At 45.9% G+C, this 14,134-nt stretch overlaps 1 protein-coding gene across 4 annotated transcripts in view; it reads right to left on the minus strand.

Moving 5' to 3' along the window:
* DGCR2 (DiGeorge syndrome critical region gene 2) overlaps positions 1-12,260 on the minus strand; it is a 48,685-nt gene extending 36,425 nt beyond the window's left edge. For all 4 annotated transcript variants that reach the window (XM_054843987.1, XM_054843986.1, XM_054843985.1 and 1 more), the window contains exon 1: positions 11,900-12,260. In XM_054843987.1, the coding sequence (XP_054699962.1) occupies positions 11,900-11,978 (79 nt within the window). In that variant the 5' untranslated portion in view covers positions 11,979-12,260. The remainder of the gene's footprint in view (positions 1-11,899) is intronic.
* Positions 12,261-14,134: the final 1,874 nt, after the last annotated feature.

Raw genomic sequence — 14,134 nt, forward strand, 5'->3', positions numbered from 1 at the left:
AAGTGTGTGCAGGAGGGTATGAAAGCACAAGAGCACAGAGCCCGGGAAACCGGAAGGTCCCTGTGCTATGTACAGGGCCAAACACAACCCACACCTATTCTCAAACTTAATTCCAGCTCCTGAAAATAAGAAATTCTGGAGTTATAATCCTATTTGGTAGGAATGCAGAGGTTCCAAAAATAAATAAATAATACGTTAGAGGCATCGGCATTTTCTGCATGACCTCAGCATGCAGTTTCATGAAGTAATTAAAATTGTGACAGCACTCCAGCTGAAAACTGTAAATCCTTAATGAATAACTCTAATGAACATTCTGTATTACTCTGTGTTCTGTCACAGTAAGTTATGCTAGATGACCCCAAGATCCATCAAAAGATTTTACAGCACAGTAAGGAACGCTGGCAGCCTCCTTCCCCTCATCCCCTCTCATCGATATTATACCTACACTCTGCACGAGCTTGGAAATGACCCAGTTTCTCCTTGCTCACAAGTGTCATTCACTGCAATTCATTGTCTGCTGTTTGTCTGGAGGGCAGACTCAATGCCAGTAAGGATAAGAAAAAAGAAAAATCAAAACAAGACACACACGAAAAAAAAGCTAAGGCAGCACAAGAGACCCGGCATTTGGCCAAAGCAACAACATCAGAGCTTCTTGAATGGGAACCCTGGCTATGATTTCCTAAGACTTAAAAAATACAGACTTTGTGCTTTATGAATGTGGACGCTTATTCCTAAGACTGAAACAGAAAAAAAAATATATATATTTCCAATTCCCCAGCACTGCTAAAACCAAAACAGAAAACAAAACCTTGCTACCTGAACTAAATCGAAAGAACACTGTGAATTAGGCAATGTAGCATTCCAGACTGAAAACCAGTTTATCTTCAGAGCAGTGAGGATACCAGCTAAGCAACAGGCTTGCATTTCCTTCCCCCCTTGAAAGAAACTGTTATATTATGAAAGGCAGAAGGGAAAAGCAAAATACAGCACTGGCACAAAGAGCACTCAGTAAAAAACAAAAACGAAAGCCATGGGTAGTAGAGAATCCTTTAACATGGCTTGAAATTAAAGCCTACAGTTCTTCTATACTAACAACCCTGTTCAGGAGTTCAGATGTTTTGTACAGCCTTAGGTAGGACTTAAATGTTTTAGTACAAGCGACAAGTGACCTAAACCTGTGCAGCACCGAATTTTTGACCCTTTCCCTAAAGAAAGCCTGATCAGTAAGTGGATCAGCAAAAGTGCCAATCACACCTCACAATTAAATTCACTAAACAATTTCAAGCAAGCCTGAGAAAGAAGTCAAGACCAGAAAAATGCAGTGTGCAATGCAAGCTTTGGAAAGCCTAGAGCCAGCATAAGGGAAGGAAACGACGACTGCCTTGAACCTCAGAGGGCAGGAAACCCCGGTGTGGTTTGCACTGGTCAGCAGTTGCCAGCCCGCCAGCACATCTGTGTGTCACGCTGTCACCCCAGTGGGGTGGCTTCCCAGCTGGCAGCGGAAGGAAGCGATGAGCTGGGGTAACCGAATCCTTGCATGAGACCCTGGAGGACTCCCAGCTTCCTCATGCCAGAGGATGCATTGTGGATGGACAGAGGGGACATCGCAAAGACACAGCCTTATTAAATCAGTGGTGTCAGGCAAGGGTACTACAGCAGAAGAAGTATAGTGCCATAGGAGACAAGCCTATTGGAGTCCAGGTTTCATTAAACACCACTACTTATGAAACATGCTCGTGCATGCTAAGAAAATAGCACTATTCCTCACAGAATTTAAATACAGTCACGCACACACCATATTAATTCTCCCAACAAATGCAGCAACAGAGAAAAAGTCCATTAAGAATGACATCAGTAGTAAAGTACTCAGCAATTCAGCAATTCTGTCCAGAGAAGAGCACCATCACAAACAGTATCTTCCCCCTTACAATCCATATACCCAGGTCAGGACAGATTATCCCACATACACCACAAATACTTAAACTACCTGGGTACCTCAGCTTAGCTACTTCCAGATTCCACCTTCAATCCTCACCTTTTACGACAAGTTCCTCATACTCCATTGCATCTAAATACCCTAAACCATCATATGAACGTACACATCTCCTCGCTCATTTGCGGTTCTTTAAAAGGCTGGGGTCATTCTGAACAAGGAAAAAGCATCTGGTTCTCAGCTCTGTCTTCACAAGTTTTGAGCATTACCTGCACCTCTCTCCTCCCAGGAGGGATCTGCACTGGTCCTTCACCAATATGACCTCCAGTACATATCAGAGTCACCTCTGGGATGTTCAGCACTACACAGTGGTGCCAGCAACCCTAGAAGGACCGGTCTGGTAATCAGAAGTATTTGAATACCAGGAATAATTATTTTTTTTTCCTTGGAATTTCTGACAGTCTCTGCACAAGCTGTTGTTGGAAAGCCTCTAAAAAGCTACCTAGAGAAACTACCAATAATAGCAATCTAGAAAGTACTTCTGTATCTTAAGCTATTACCTGGTAGCTGCCTACCCAAAATTATCCCCAAAAAATCTAAGCATGTGAGAGAGTTCCTGTCCTCTTCCAACCAACTGTATTCTCAGGATTAGAAAAGTATACATCCTATCAAGTCAGTTTGGACCAGTGTTTGTTCCCATGCAAAACAGTTTTTACTTAAGAAGGATCACCAGGGAAAGCAGCTGTATTCCCTTTGACCAAATAAACTGTAGGGTTTTTTTTTTTTAAAAAAAAAAGAAGATAAAACCTAACACATACTCTGTAGAGATCAGAGTTTTCCAAAGAGGAAAGAAAAAATTAAATCCAAAGTTTACATGAACTGTATTAGTATTTTCTTTAGATCAGCTTTCAACAAGAAGAGTACTCAGATGAAACACGATAACAGCAATTCAAGAACTGTCAGAGCAATCAAGGCTAATTTGTAGCCACCATTAAATTGAAAGTAGGAATTGCCAGATTTCAGCAGTATTAGTTAGTGAGCCCATTTACTTTCAACAAGACAACACATGTTCCTACTTTTCAGGAAAACAAAAAAGTTAATCTCTCATCTTTTTTTTTTGTTGTTGTTGTCCCAGTACAGGATTTTATAGTATTTAAGCATATCCTTAAACTTTCAGCACACGAGCAATCCAAACTATTCTAATGAAAATACACAATTTAAGACCAAGTATGCATTTAGAATACCCTGCTGAATTAAAACACAAGGAACTGCAATTGCCTTCAATGCCAAAGAGGTGACAAAATCCTACCTATGAAGTCAGATATTTTTAATCATTCCACTCTCCAAAAACTAATGTAATTTCTTAATTTCAAAACCAAATTAACATGGAAGAAGCTCTCCACAGGGCCCTAAGGAAGGTCATGGTCTCAAACAAGGATCTAAAAATTCAGGGATATAAGTTTTCCCGCACATGAGCACTATTCAAATGCAGGTTACACTAAAAAAGCTTTCGCTCCTGTTTCTTTTTTTTTTTCTTCACGTCTTGTACAAGACTTGATGAGCAAGCACCCAGAACACTTAAAAGCAAAAATCTGATATACAGAAATAATCTGACCTCAAATACAGAAAACCCGTTTTATCCTTTGCACAGTAGCTGGTGCAGTGGCTGTCATGTACTGGAACAAGTGGCTCATGCTTTGAATAGCATTCCTCCGCTCAGCTGAAGCCGAACACGGCAGGAATGCAGCCAATGTTAGTCGCTGCTGCGTTCGTCCACGTTGCACAAGATACTGTGCTTTCTTCTTCCACAGTAAAACAAATACCCAAACAGAAATTTCATATATCAAACCCCTAAGTTTAATATTTCTATCAGAAGTCAGCAAGTAAAAGTCCAACCCATTTATAAAAACCCACTTAACCCTTTAAGAGTAGTTTTCTCATTCCCTGCATCTTCTGACAGCTGAAGTGCTGCCAGCACTCTTCAGCTCTTCAACCAGCTTCTATTATGCACGTGTGTCAAAGACTATACCATGAAACTTGATCTTTGCCATTTTTTAGCTGTCACATCAATAGAAAAATTACATTCAACTCCACTATTGTTGAGAAAGACACAGATGGGCATTCATATACTATCGTGTGCTTGGACCATTTCTCTCCAATCTGCTTACTACCAGAATTGAGGAGGGACAATGCTTCCAATTAAGTCTTTGCACTTGGATCTCACTCCTGCAACATCCCCAATTTTTCATAAAGATTTTTCCAAGTTCTCATTAATAGACTACATTTATGTTACTGTATTTTAATCAGTAAGGAGTAATTTAAGTGTTAAAATTTCACGAATTCAACAGAGGGAAAACACAAATGCAGTTTTTACCATCCCTAGATTAAAAGGAGTTGTAACATGTTTTAGAACTTTAGCATACACAAGGCAAAATGCTACTTGGGCACAAACTCAAACCAAGCAGGTGTTAGAAGCAGGATTATTCTTTTTCCTTTGAAGTGTATAAAAGACTACATGTTACTTTTAAGTCAGAAGTAATGTTTTTATTTAAATTGCTAAAGAAATATTAGCACAGACCAAACATACAGATACTGAAAGACAACACTAACTCAGTTTTATGTAAAATTCTTCTCACTCATGCAAAGGCGATGCTCGACACCTACCCTTGTATCACCCCATCTATGTTCCCACAGAGATCTGAGGGCAGAGCAGGGCTGGGAGAGCCACAGTCCGGGCTGGAGCTGACCTCCCTCCATACAGATCTAAGGGCTGCGCTCACCCTCTTCAAACCTCAGCTGCTGTGGTATTGCTCACTCTGCAATGCAGATTTGAGTGTCAAAACACAAACCGACGGAGGCTTCAGCATTTCAAAGTGACATCTGAAGCTCCCTCAAGCAAACACAGTTGCAGCCAGCCCAGAATACTCAGCATTGTTCTACCAGAAACAGCACTTAACCCTATTTTTCTACGAGTTTTGGTTCCCAAATAATTTCACTGGGTACCCCAAGTAACTGGTCTCACAGTGGGAAAGGTACGAGAAAGCACAGCAGAGGAGGTATATGAAAGAGAAGACAACACAGGAAAAAAAGTTACACAAATGAAAATATGACAAAGAAAAATCAGTAAGTTAAAGGACAAGAGAGCAGTGAATGTCCCAAGAGCAGCCACCAAAAGCTAATTCTACATTTCCACTCACCAAGCAGGCTGACAATTGTCAAGTGCTAATCAATCAACAGAAGCTAAATATAATGGTTAGATCAACCAATTTTAGTTTTAATTAACTAGGAAGTTGAATGTTATTTTGTTTAGCTGTAGTTAATGAGGCAACTATGAGTTGCCATTAAACTCAAAATTGTATTTCGAAATGGTAGGCAAACACTGATAATAACTTCCTTAGGAGTTCCAGAGAGCAGATACCATTAAAATGCTGTTCATCAAACCCAAAATTAGCAGGCTGACCCCTTAATACAAAAAAAAAATTAAAAGTTTGACAGGAAATCACAAGATGCCAGAGGATTTCACAGTTTGGGGCACAGGGATTAAAAGTTAAACCCAAACTCAGGTTTTTAAGTCACTCAGTTCCTAGAATTCTGCTACAGCTAATCAATGACTTCACCAAACGATCTGTGATTTCCCCTCAGTACGTTCTCTACAAAACCACCATTGGAAGTACAACACAAAGGGGTGAGCCTGCCGTGCAAGGACCTGGAATGGTACATAAACCCTTCCAGAGAGTGGAAGGCCAGGAAGGAACTGGCACTGCCAGGTACCTACCCACACTCACCGCTGCTGAAAAACTGGTGGGTCCTGGCACCCAACGGTGTTGGGAAACCAATAAACTGTTCTTTGTAACTGTAGCATGAGAGGGACACCTGCACGATGCTGTATTTAGACACAAAGAATAAGCTGCAACTGCAGAACAACCAACAGACTGGCAACTAGACCTACCAAAAGAATCTGGTGGTTGGTGTCTCTATCACAGGAAATCGTTAAACGTGCTAGACAAATATCCTTCAAGAATTGCCTGGGGTTACCAGATTTTGTTTTGGGATGGGAAGAATGACGACCCAATCTCTCAGTACCCCTTCTAGCCATAACTTTCTATCAGTCTACACAGAACGAAAGATTAGCCAGCCTTTTTCCATCACAGGTTGGCCCTTGAGATCACACAAAGATCAGCAGAGCCTCTCATCAAGTGTGCCATGAGCTGTGATGCCTTCTGTTTCTTTTCTATCTCAAGGACTTCCTTGTTCCAGCGATCAGTTCAAGAACCCCTCACACGCATATTTCATTTTAAAATACAAAAACTCGAGTACCTACACTAACCCCTTAAGGGAGGAGCGGCAATGCCACTGAGCTGTTTCCAGGTTCTGCTCTGACCACACTTCAGGTACCAGAACTTCAATGCAGGGTACGCAGGCTCTGTGCAGCACAAGGAATGCAAGTGCAACAAGAAGTTCTGCTCATCACATAAGAGGTTATTTATATGCATCCCAAAGGATGAAACGAGACCTTATAAAAGTTGCAAGAAATCACCACGTAAAAACCCAGAGACTCATGCATTACTCAAAGATGGACTGTAGAGGTAGTTACTATTCTTGCATTACAATTCAAACATCAAAACCAGCCCTAACAAAGCTAATTCCAGGGCATGGAATAATTCATTGAAGTATTGGCTGTTTTCCTGACATTCACATGGGGATTTTATGTCTTTCACACTTAGTATCTAAAGTTACCCTCTCTTCAAGCTAGCTATGCCTCTCCCCTGAACTGCTGAGGAGGAAGCACTTCCACAGCCACCGCCTGCTACAGAGAGGGGCTGCAGCAGTGCTCTCATCTCCATCACTTCTGCTGTTCTGGCCTAATCTTCCTCTATTCCCAAACCTACCATGGAGACACACAGAAGTCGCGCGTTTGCAAACCCTCAAGTTCCCCTTCTGGTTTATTACTTCCCAGAACCAGAGCAACGCATGCAGACAGCCCTCTGCCTACTGACTCCTTTCCCTCTTGTACTTTGTGGCCACAGCTAGCAGCAAACCCACTCACACCTCCAAAGTTTTGCCTTATAATTACCATCAAGAATTACCAGTCTTAAAGTATCAGACCTGCTAATAAGGTCTGATACCTTCTGCCTTGTGTCTCTGCTACACTGATAGCAGCCGCAAAAAAAGGCTTTTGAAATCCATCAGCCTGACTTTGCAGCACATAACAACAGCAAACAGCAGAGCACAGGAATGCCAGGAAAAGAGCCCACTAATATGTAACAGTAGGAAGAAGGAAAAAAAAAAATCCAAAACACAAACTAAAGAAGTAAGGGGATGAGGGGGGGAACATAAGACTGGAAGACAGGCCAGCCCTACTTTCAGCAAAACTAACTGAGGAAGTGCGATAAAAACCCCTCTCCCTCACACGCAGGAGCCCTCACTTGGGAATTCAGCTAAATACAAAGACAGGGACTGTAGTTAGCAACATGGAACCCAATATGTATTACCACAGCTCTCACTAAGGCAGAGACAGCAAATGAAAAGCAAAATAAGGGCTTCTATTTGCCTACCAAGAAACTCCCTTCAGAGCAGCGGAATGCTGGGCCCAGTTCACATTTTATAACGGATATATTTGGGTCTGCAATTGAATTAACTGATACAATTTGACTAGCCAAAACCAGACACATTCAGTCACAGCACACAAGTGGATCACCTTGAAATGATGTTGATTGTGGGTTTATTTAGGCTTCTACTCTGAGGAGCTCTGCCTTGCATATAAGACCTACAACTTTTGACTAACAAGAACGAGTTGGCAATTTAAACACACTTGCCAGTTGTATTGCGTCAAGACACCAACACCCCACCATAAGAGCATGACCACCCGCTGCGTACGAGCAAGCACTAAAGTGTACAAAAAGTTCAAACTTAAAGCTAAAGTTGTGGGGCTTTTTAATTAGACCACTTGTGCTGGCAAGTCTTTCTAAGCATTGCCGATTGGGTAAATTGTGCAATATTTTTAAAAACAGAACTTGGGTAATAAAATTATTTCCTCTAGCTAGCTTTGAAGTGGAGAAAAAAGCTGCAAGAACAAGAACTCAATTGGCTTTTAGCTGCCTGGCAAACGCTCTAACAAGAAAGCCCGATGACCTACATTCACAAGGCTCTGTACTAAACCACTATTACAAAATCCAATATAAAGCCTGACCATGTTTAAGTGTTTTCCATTAGCAAGCAGCAGTATCTTGTTAGAGAAATATGAAAATATGTTATTGTCTTTAGCGATGATGATGTTAATTAATCCTCCAAACGCTATTCTGAAACATGTCATCCTGATCATTCCAGACTGTTTAAGTTCCCAACGTTACATAAAGACACCAAAACTTTTGCTTTTTGATTGTGCAATAGGATGTTAACAGAAACAGGAACTTCTTATGTATTCCCAAACTGTGCTGCAAAACTGAATTCATAATAATTTACATCTCTGATGCTCTTTCAACAACCAACAGAAATGCCCTAGTGTTCAGAAACTCGGTCTAAATCCAAGCTAGCACCAGTACAGTTTACTGTGACTCAAGTTAACACACCACGGAAATATTTCTTCACATACAGACAACAGCTCTCAGCCAGATAGTCAGATAACCTGAAGCAGATGTTTTGAGTTGTCCCGGAAAAGACATTATTAAGCCAAACCCTACTGTGGTAAATATCCCTCAAAGCAAGTGTCTGAACACCAGATATAATCAATTCAGTAAGTGTTTAAAGGAAATATTAAGTTAGTCTTTCACTGTACACCCCTGTAGTTGGAAAAGTCCAATACATTCAGCTTCAATTCACATTAGCAGCTTCCCAACACATAATGAGTAACACAACTCCAAGAGAAATGCCCTACTTAAAAAAAAAAAACCAAACAGCAAACAAAAAAACCCTCTTTCAATAATGCATTATAAAGTAGGCAACTAGTCAAAACAAGCAGCTTATGGTAAAAACAGAAAGGGAAAGAGGGAAACACTGGGACAAAAAAATCCAGGCGGAGATTCTCAAAGGCACAAAATTACCATTAAAAGTCCACAGGCTCAGAAAAATCTAACTGCCTACAGTACCTTCAGGAACCCCAAGTCTCCACAGCTAGGGCTGCTGTCATGGTACACTGGATGTACATGATGTTGTTAGTGAAGGCAGGAGCATAAAACAGACTCGTGTAACCAAGACGGAAAAAAAAAATCAGGGAAAAAAGGAAATTTTAATTAATTTCTCTCCTAATTTACTAAAACCCATCTCACCCTAAATGCAGAAAAAATAGGTCCATATAAAATCACTGCCTTTCAGATTGCCTGAAAAGATACTACAGTTGAGGAGGCTTAAAAGAAGGTTTTATTTATCTGAAGAGCACAGCAAGAACACGGATACAAAGCTAGTGTCAAATTAACATGGAAGTACAAAGAGGTGCCTGATTCGCTAGGACTGAATTGTGAAGGGACTACACATTCATCTCAGAGTACATAAAACCTCCCATCACTCTGCAGCACTCATTTGATAGCTCCAAGTACAGATTTAAGCTAAGCAAGCTGCAGGCATCCTTTCTAAACCAATAACAGTTGTTACAATACACAGGTTTAAAGAAGCAAAAAGAAAACCAAACACCACTAGGAAAATAAATTCTAAGTCCAAATACTCTTCTCTTTCTGAGGAAATCCATGCACCTCCCCCAAAAAAGACAAGGGAGACTTCTTCACCATCGATTAAAATGGTAAATTTGGTTCTGTACATCCTCTGTACTTGCACGAACCAGAATTTCCCCTTTTGCACCTTTTGTTTCAGGATCAACCCATATCTACTACACAGGTGATCTATTTAAGACAGTAGATTTAAGATATCAAATGAAGCAAGCTAAAAAGCAAATGACATTGGCAAAAAGATGTGAGGCCACCCTGAAGCGATGGCCTTTCTTCCAAGAGGAAGGACAGGCATCACCATGGACAGCTCAACCACCACACTCATCCGGAGCCTCCAAGTGAACAGGACGGATGAGCATATTTCAAATGGAATTCAGAAATTCCTCATACAGCAAGGAATTCCAGCTGCAACACTACACCCAGTTGGATTATTTCACATTAAGGTTCAGGAATACATATGGTTCGAGCAAAATCCAAGGAATGCATGTGGAGTTCCCACAGAGGAATCCTAATGCTACAGGTTTCAAAGCCAGTGGCATATAACCTGAGTTAGGGTTTCTTCATAAGAAGGATGCTTCTGCCAGTGTGGCTACGGCACCACAAATCTCTAAACTAGATATGTTAAAGCACCAGTGAAAAAAATTAATTTGCTTTAAAGAAGCAAAGCTCAGTGAAAAACTTGTCTTCATCCATTAAGCATCAGCTGCTGACAGAGATTTAATATCAAACTGGAGCGACAAATGTTCTGACATGACATGGAAAATGCCATTTTCTAATTTCTAGGAGGCTACAATGCTCAACACCAACAGAGTTCAGGGTTAAATCTACCCACCTGTAAAAGCATACACACAGCTATGAATCTCTGCTGAATCTTTTCAGCCAGCAATTCAGCTGTCTGTAGCACTTAGTGCCAGCTAGAAAGGAAGTTGCTCAAAATCAGTTTTACATAGTATCTTCTCCCACATAAAAACCTCTAGCTGTAATAATACTAGGTTAGCAACTCCATGTATTTTACTTTTTTTTTGCTACTTTAGAGCATATCAAAAGCCCTATATATACACTGCACTGCCAAAAAACACAAGCTAAAACAAAACAAGGCACACACAAAACAGTTTCAACACCTAAGTTAGTTATTTCAGTAAGACTGCCTACACTGACCCAATTGTGTTTCAGCTTAAACGCAGCTCACTAATACTGTTACGTTTTATTAGTCTGGGTCATAAAAGTTATTTTGAAGAGAAAGAACAAGGGGATTTCAAAGTATAGCATCATTCTTACTCTCCTGTTTACAAAGGAGTATCACCCAGGAGCAGTCACACAGTGCGATGGGAGAACAGTTTCCAAACCTGCACAGCCACTCCAGGCAGCCTCACGCTATGGATGCTCTTTGGCAAGAGCAGCCTGAGATACGTGAGGGCTCTGCCAAGCTCCAAGCGAGGTCAACACCCAAAAAGAAACGCTAACTGAGCGACAAACCTAGAAAAGTGGTAGTTTTCAACCAGCAAACACCAACCATTTCTCCAAAGTTAATAATCTTACCGTTTTAAAACACAGTGCTTAGCAGCTACTACACAAACTCCACCGCTAAATTATTTCCCTAAAAGAAGCAGAAACAGAACTAGGAAGATGACATACGTACTGAGAGGCAAGAGGGGTTTTTTTTCTTTCTGGCATGATCAAATGGCACTTGGAAAGCAAATTTTTTTGCCTTGTTTTGTCGGCACCCAAGGCCCACAACATAAATCAGGTAAGGAAGAAACACCTGAAAACTTAGTCATGCCACCACATTTCCACTGCTAATTAACTGTAGGGTATGTAGTTTTCTACCTAAGCTTTCCAAGTTTAAATTAATTGTTTTACCCTAACTCACAGTCCTCTTGAGACCCCACCAGCCGGCAGAGGGGACCAACGTTTCACCCCACGACTCAGCCCGGTCCCATCTCTTTTGAGAAGTATAAAGACGCGGCAGAGACGCCACCGGCTGAGTCCTAACCAACCCCCAGGACCGGCTTTGGGCCACGGCGACCCCAGAGCCGGACCCCTCCCGGCGCCCCGTCCCCGGCAGGAGGGGAACGGCACCGGCGCCCCTCCGCACCCGCCCGCCGCTGACCTCCCGGGGACGCCGCTCTCCAGAGGCTAACCCGGCCGGCCTCCCACGGGCTGCTCTCGCCCGGGCCCGCCGCTCGCTCTCCCGCCCCGGGGGAGCCCCGGTGCACCCCGCGCCCGCACGGCTCCGGGCCCGGGACCCGCCCGCAGGCTGAGGAGGGAAGACCGGCATCCCCGGCCCCGGCCCCGCCGCCGCCCCTACCTGGCCGCAGCGGCTCGGTGATGCTGAGCACCAGGAGGAAGAGGAGGAGGAAGGTGCCGCTGTCCGCCTTGGGCACCATTTATCCTCCGTTCATCCTCCCCCGGCGCAGCGCCACAAACCCGCGGGGAGGGACGCGAGGAGCGGCGGGAGGAGGGGCCGCCGCCGGGCCCGCGGGGCCCCCCGTCCGCACCGAGCTCTTCCCCTCCCCCGTCCGCCGCCGCCCCCGAGCGGGAGCCAGCGGCCCTGGCTGCGGCGGCGGCTGCGGCGGGAGCAGCGGGAGGATCGGGCGGCGCCACGCTGCGGGCCGCTCGCCTGGCTCCGGCGACGCACAAGATGGCGGCCGCGCCTCCCCGCCGCCTTCCCCCGGCGCCGCCACGCCCCCCTCCCCACCGCGCGCCTCCCGGCCAATCGGCGGCGCGGGGGCGGGGCCCAGCGCCCGCATCTGCACACGCCCCGCCCACCTACGGGGCCGTCCCCGACGACGAGCGACGCGGGGGATCGGCGGGTGCGGGCGGAGGCGGCTGCACCCGGGACGTGCCGCTTGCCGGCGGCCTGCGCCCCCGGGACGGCCTCCTCCGGTCCCTTCTGCCCCCCCCGGGATGGCCTTGCCCGCTCCCTTCCGTCCCTCCGGGGCGGCCATCGCCAGCCGCCTCCGTCCCCCCCGAATGGCAAAGAACGGTCCCCTCTGTGCCCCCCGGGACAGCTCCCACCGGTCCTCTCTGTCCCCCGGGATGGCCATCGCCAGCCATCACCCTCCCCCGGGGATGGCCTCTACTGGCCCCCTCTGTCCTCACCAGGACAGTGGTCCCCAGTCCCCTCTGTCCCCCGGGATGACAGCCTTTCCCTGTCCCCAGCTGGGGTGGCCTTTCCTGCCCACCTCCATCTCCACCAGTCGGCCTTTCCCCGTCCCCTCCACAACAGCCTCAACCAGCCCCCTCCATCCCCCAGGACGGCCTTTCCCGGTCCCCTCCATCCCTGCCAAAACCTTTCCTTGCCACCACGGGGACACCCCAGCCCCGTCACCCTGCCTGTCCCCTGCCCATCCCCGTGGCGCAGGCACCGAGCGCTGGGGTTTCCCAGCCCCGGGGCTCTGAGGTTGACCGTCATTTCCCTGCTTCACCAATCTGCTCCCGCCTGCGCACCACGGCGTGAGACGGTCCCTGTTTTCACACGTCTGCAAGGGTGACACCGACAAGCAGCACCCGGCACTGGGACATCGCCGCAGCCAGGGCCCCAGCACGGCAGCCCCCAGCACCGCAGCAGTGCTGGAGCCGGCCGGTGTTTCCATACCTCCTGGAAACACTGCGTTCCCGGTTCCCAGGCCCAGCCAGAGAGGAAACACATGAAGAAAACTAATTGTGTGGCTCAGATCATCGTTAATGGCCCTGCAAATGACAGGTGTCTTTAGGAATTTGACCCTGGGTGTTGCTGCACGTCAGGCCAGGCAGGGTGGTGGCCATCCCTGCCGGGGAGCCCAGCCCAGGTACCACAACTCTCCTGGTGCTCGGGGTCAGCCCAGGTGGTGTTTGGGATCAAAAGGCAGTTTTGCCTTCAATAGCCACTTCCCAAACCGAGCTGGAATTTCCTGTAACGATTGGAAGCGAAGCAGCGGTGCTCGGGCAGTGCCAGGACCCAGGCTCGGCCAGGGGCTGGGCACGGCGGCTGATCCGCAGTGGCTGCTAGGGTCGGCAGAGAGCCGGCACTTTCCTCCACTCGGAATTCCAGCTTTTCAGTAAAACCCTATTCAGAGTCAAAGCCAAAACTTGGGAAGCCGTGTGGGAAGCTTTCGTATTTTTTTTTAATGTCTACAACAAAGTGTTTTCCACTTTTATGCTACAATTTGAAGTTTTCAAATGAAGCATTTAAATTGCAATAAGGACCATTCTAACTCAGTCTTACGCACTCCCTATTTCCCTGTTAAAACCAATTACTCGCTATACCCAGTGGCACCCTCCCACTGGATGCACAGATACCTCTGCTCTCGCATTGCCTCTGCCTCCTCCCGCGGCCACTGCCCGGGCCGGGCACTGGCCGCCGACCTGCAGGCAGCGGGACGGGGGCTTCTGTGGGTTTTCTTGGGCGCTCACTGCCCCGGGCCCCGCAGGAGCTTTTGCTGCGCTCAGGGCAGCAGCATCGGGGAGAGGCTTTTTCCAAAGCTAAACGTGAAGTTGAACGTGGCAGCGGAAATCGGTGCCTGCCAAGAACTGGCAACAGTTACTCCCCGGGGCTGGGGTA

Source organism: Grus americana, chromosome 16 (genome assembly GCF_028858705.1).
Source record: "Grus americana isolate bGruAme1 chromosome 16, bGruAme1.mat, whole genome shotgun sequence".
Classification (NCBI taxonomy): Eukaryota; Metazoa; Chordata; class Aves; order Gruiformes; family Gruidae; genus Grus; species Grus americana.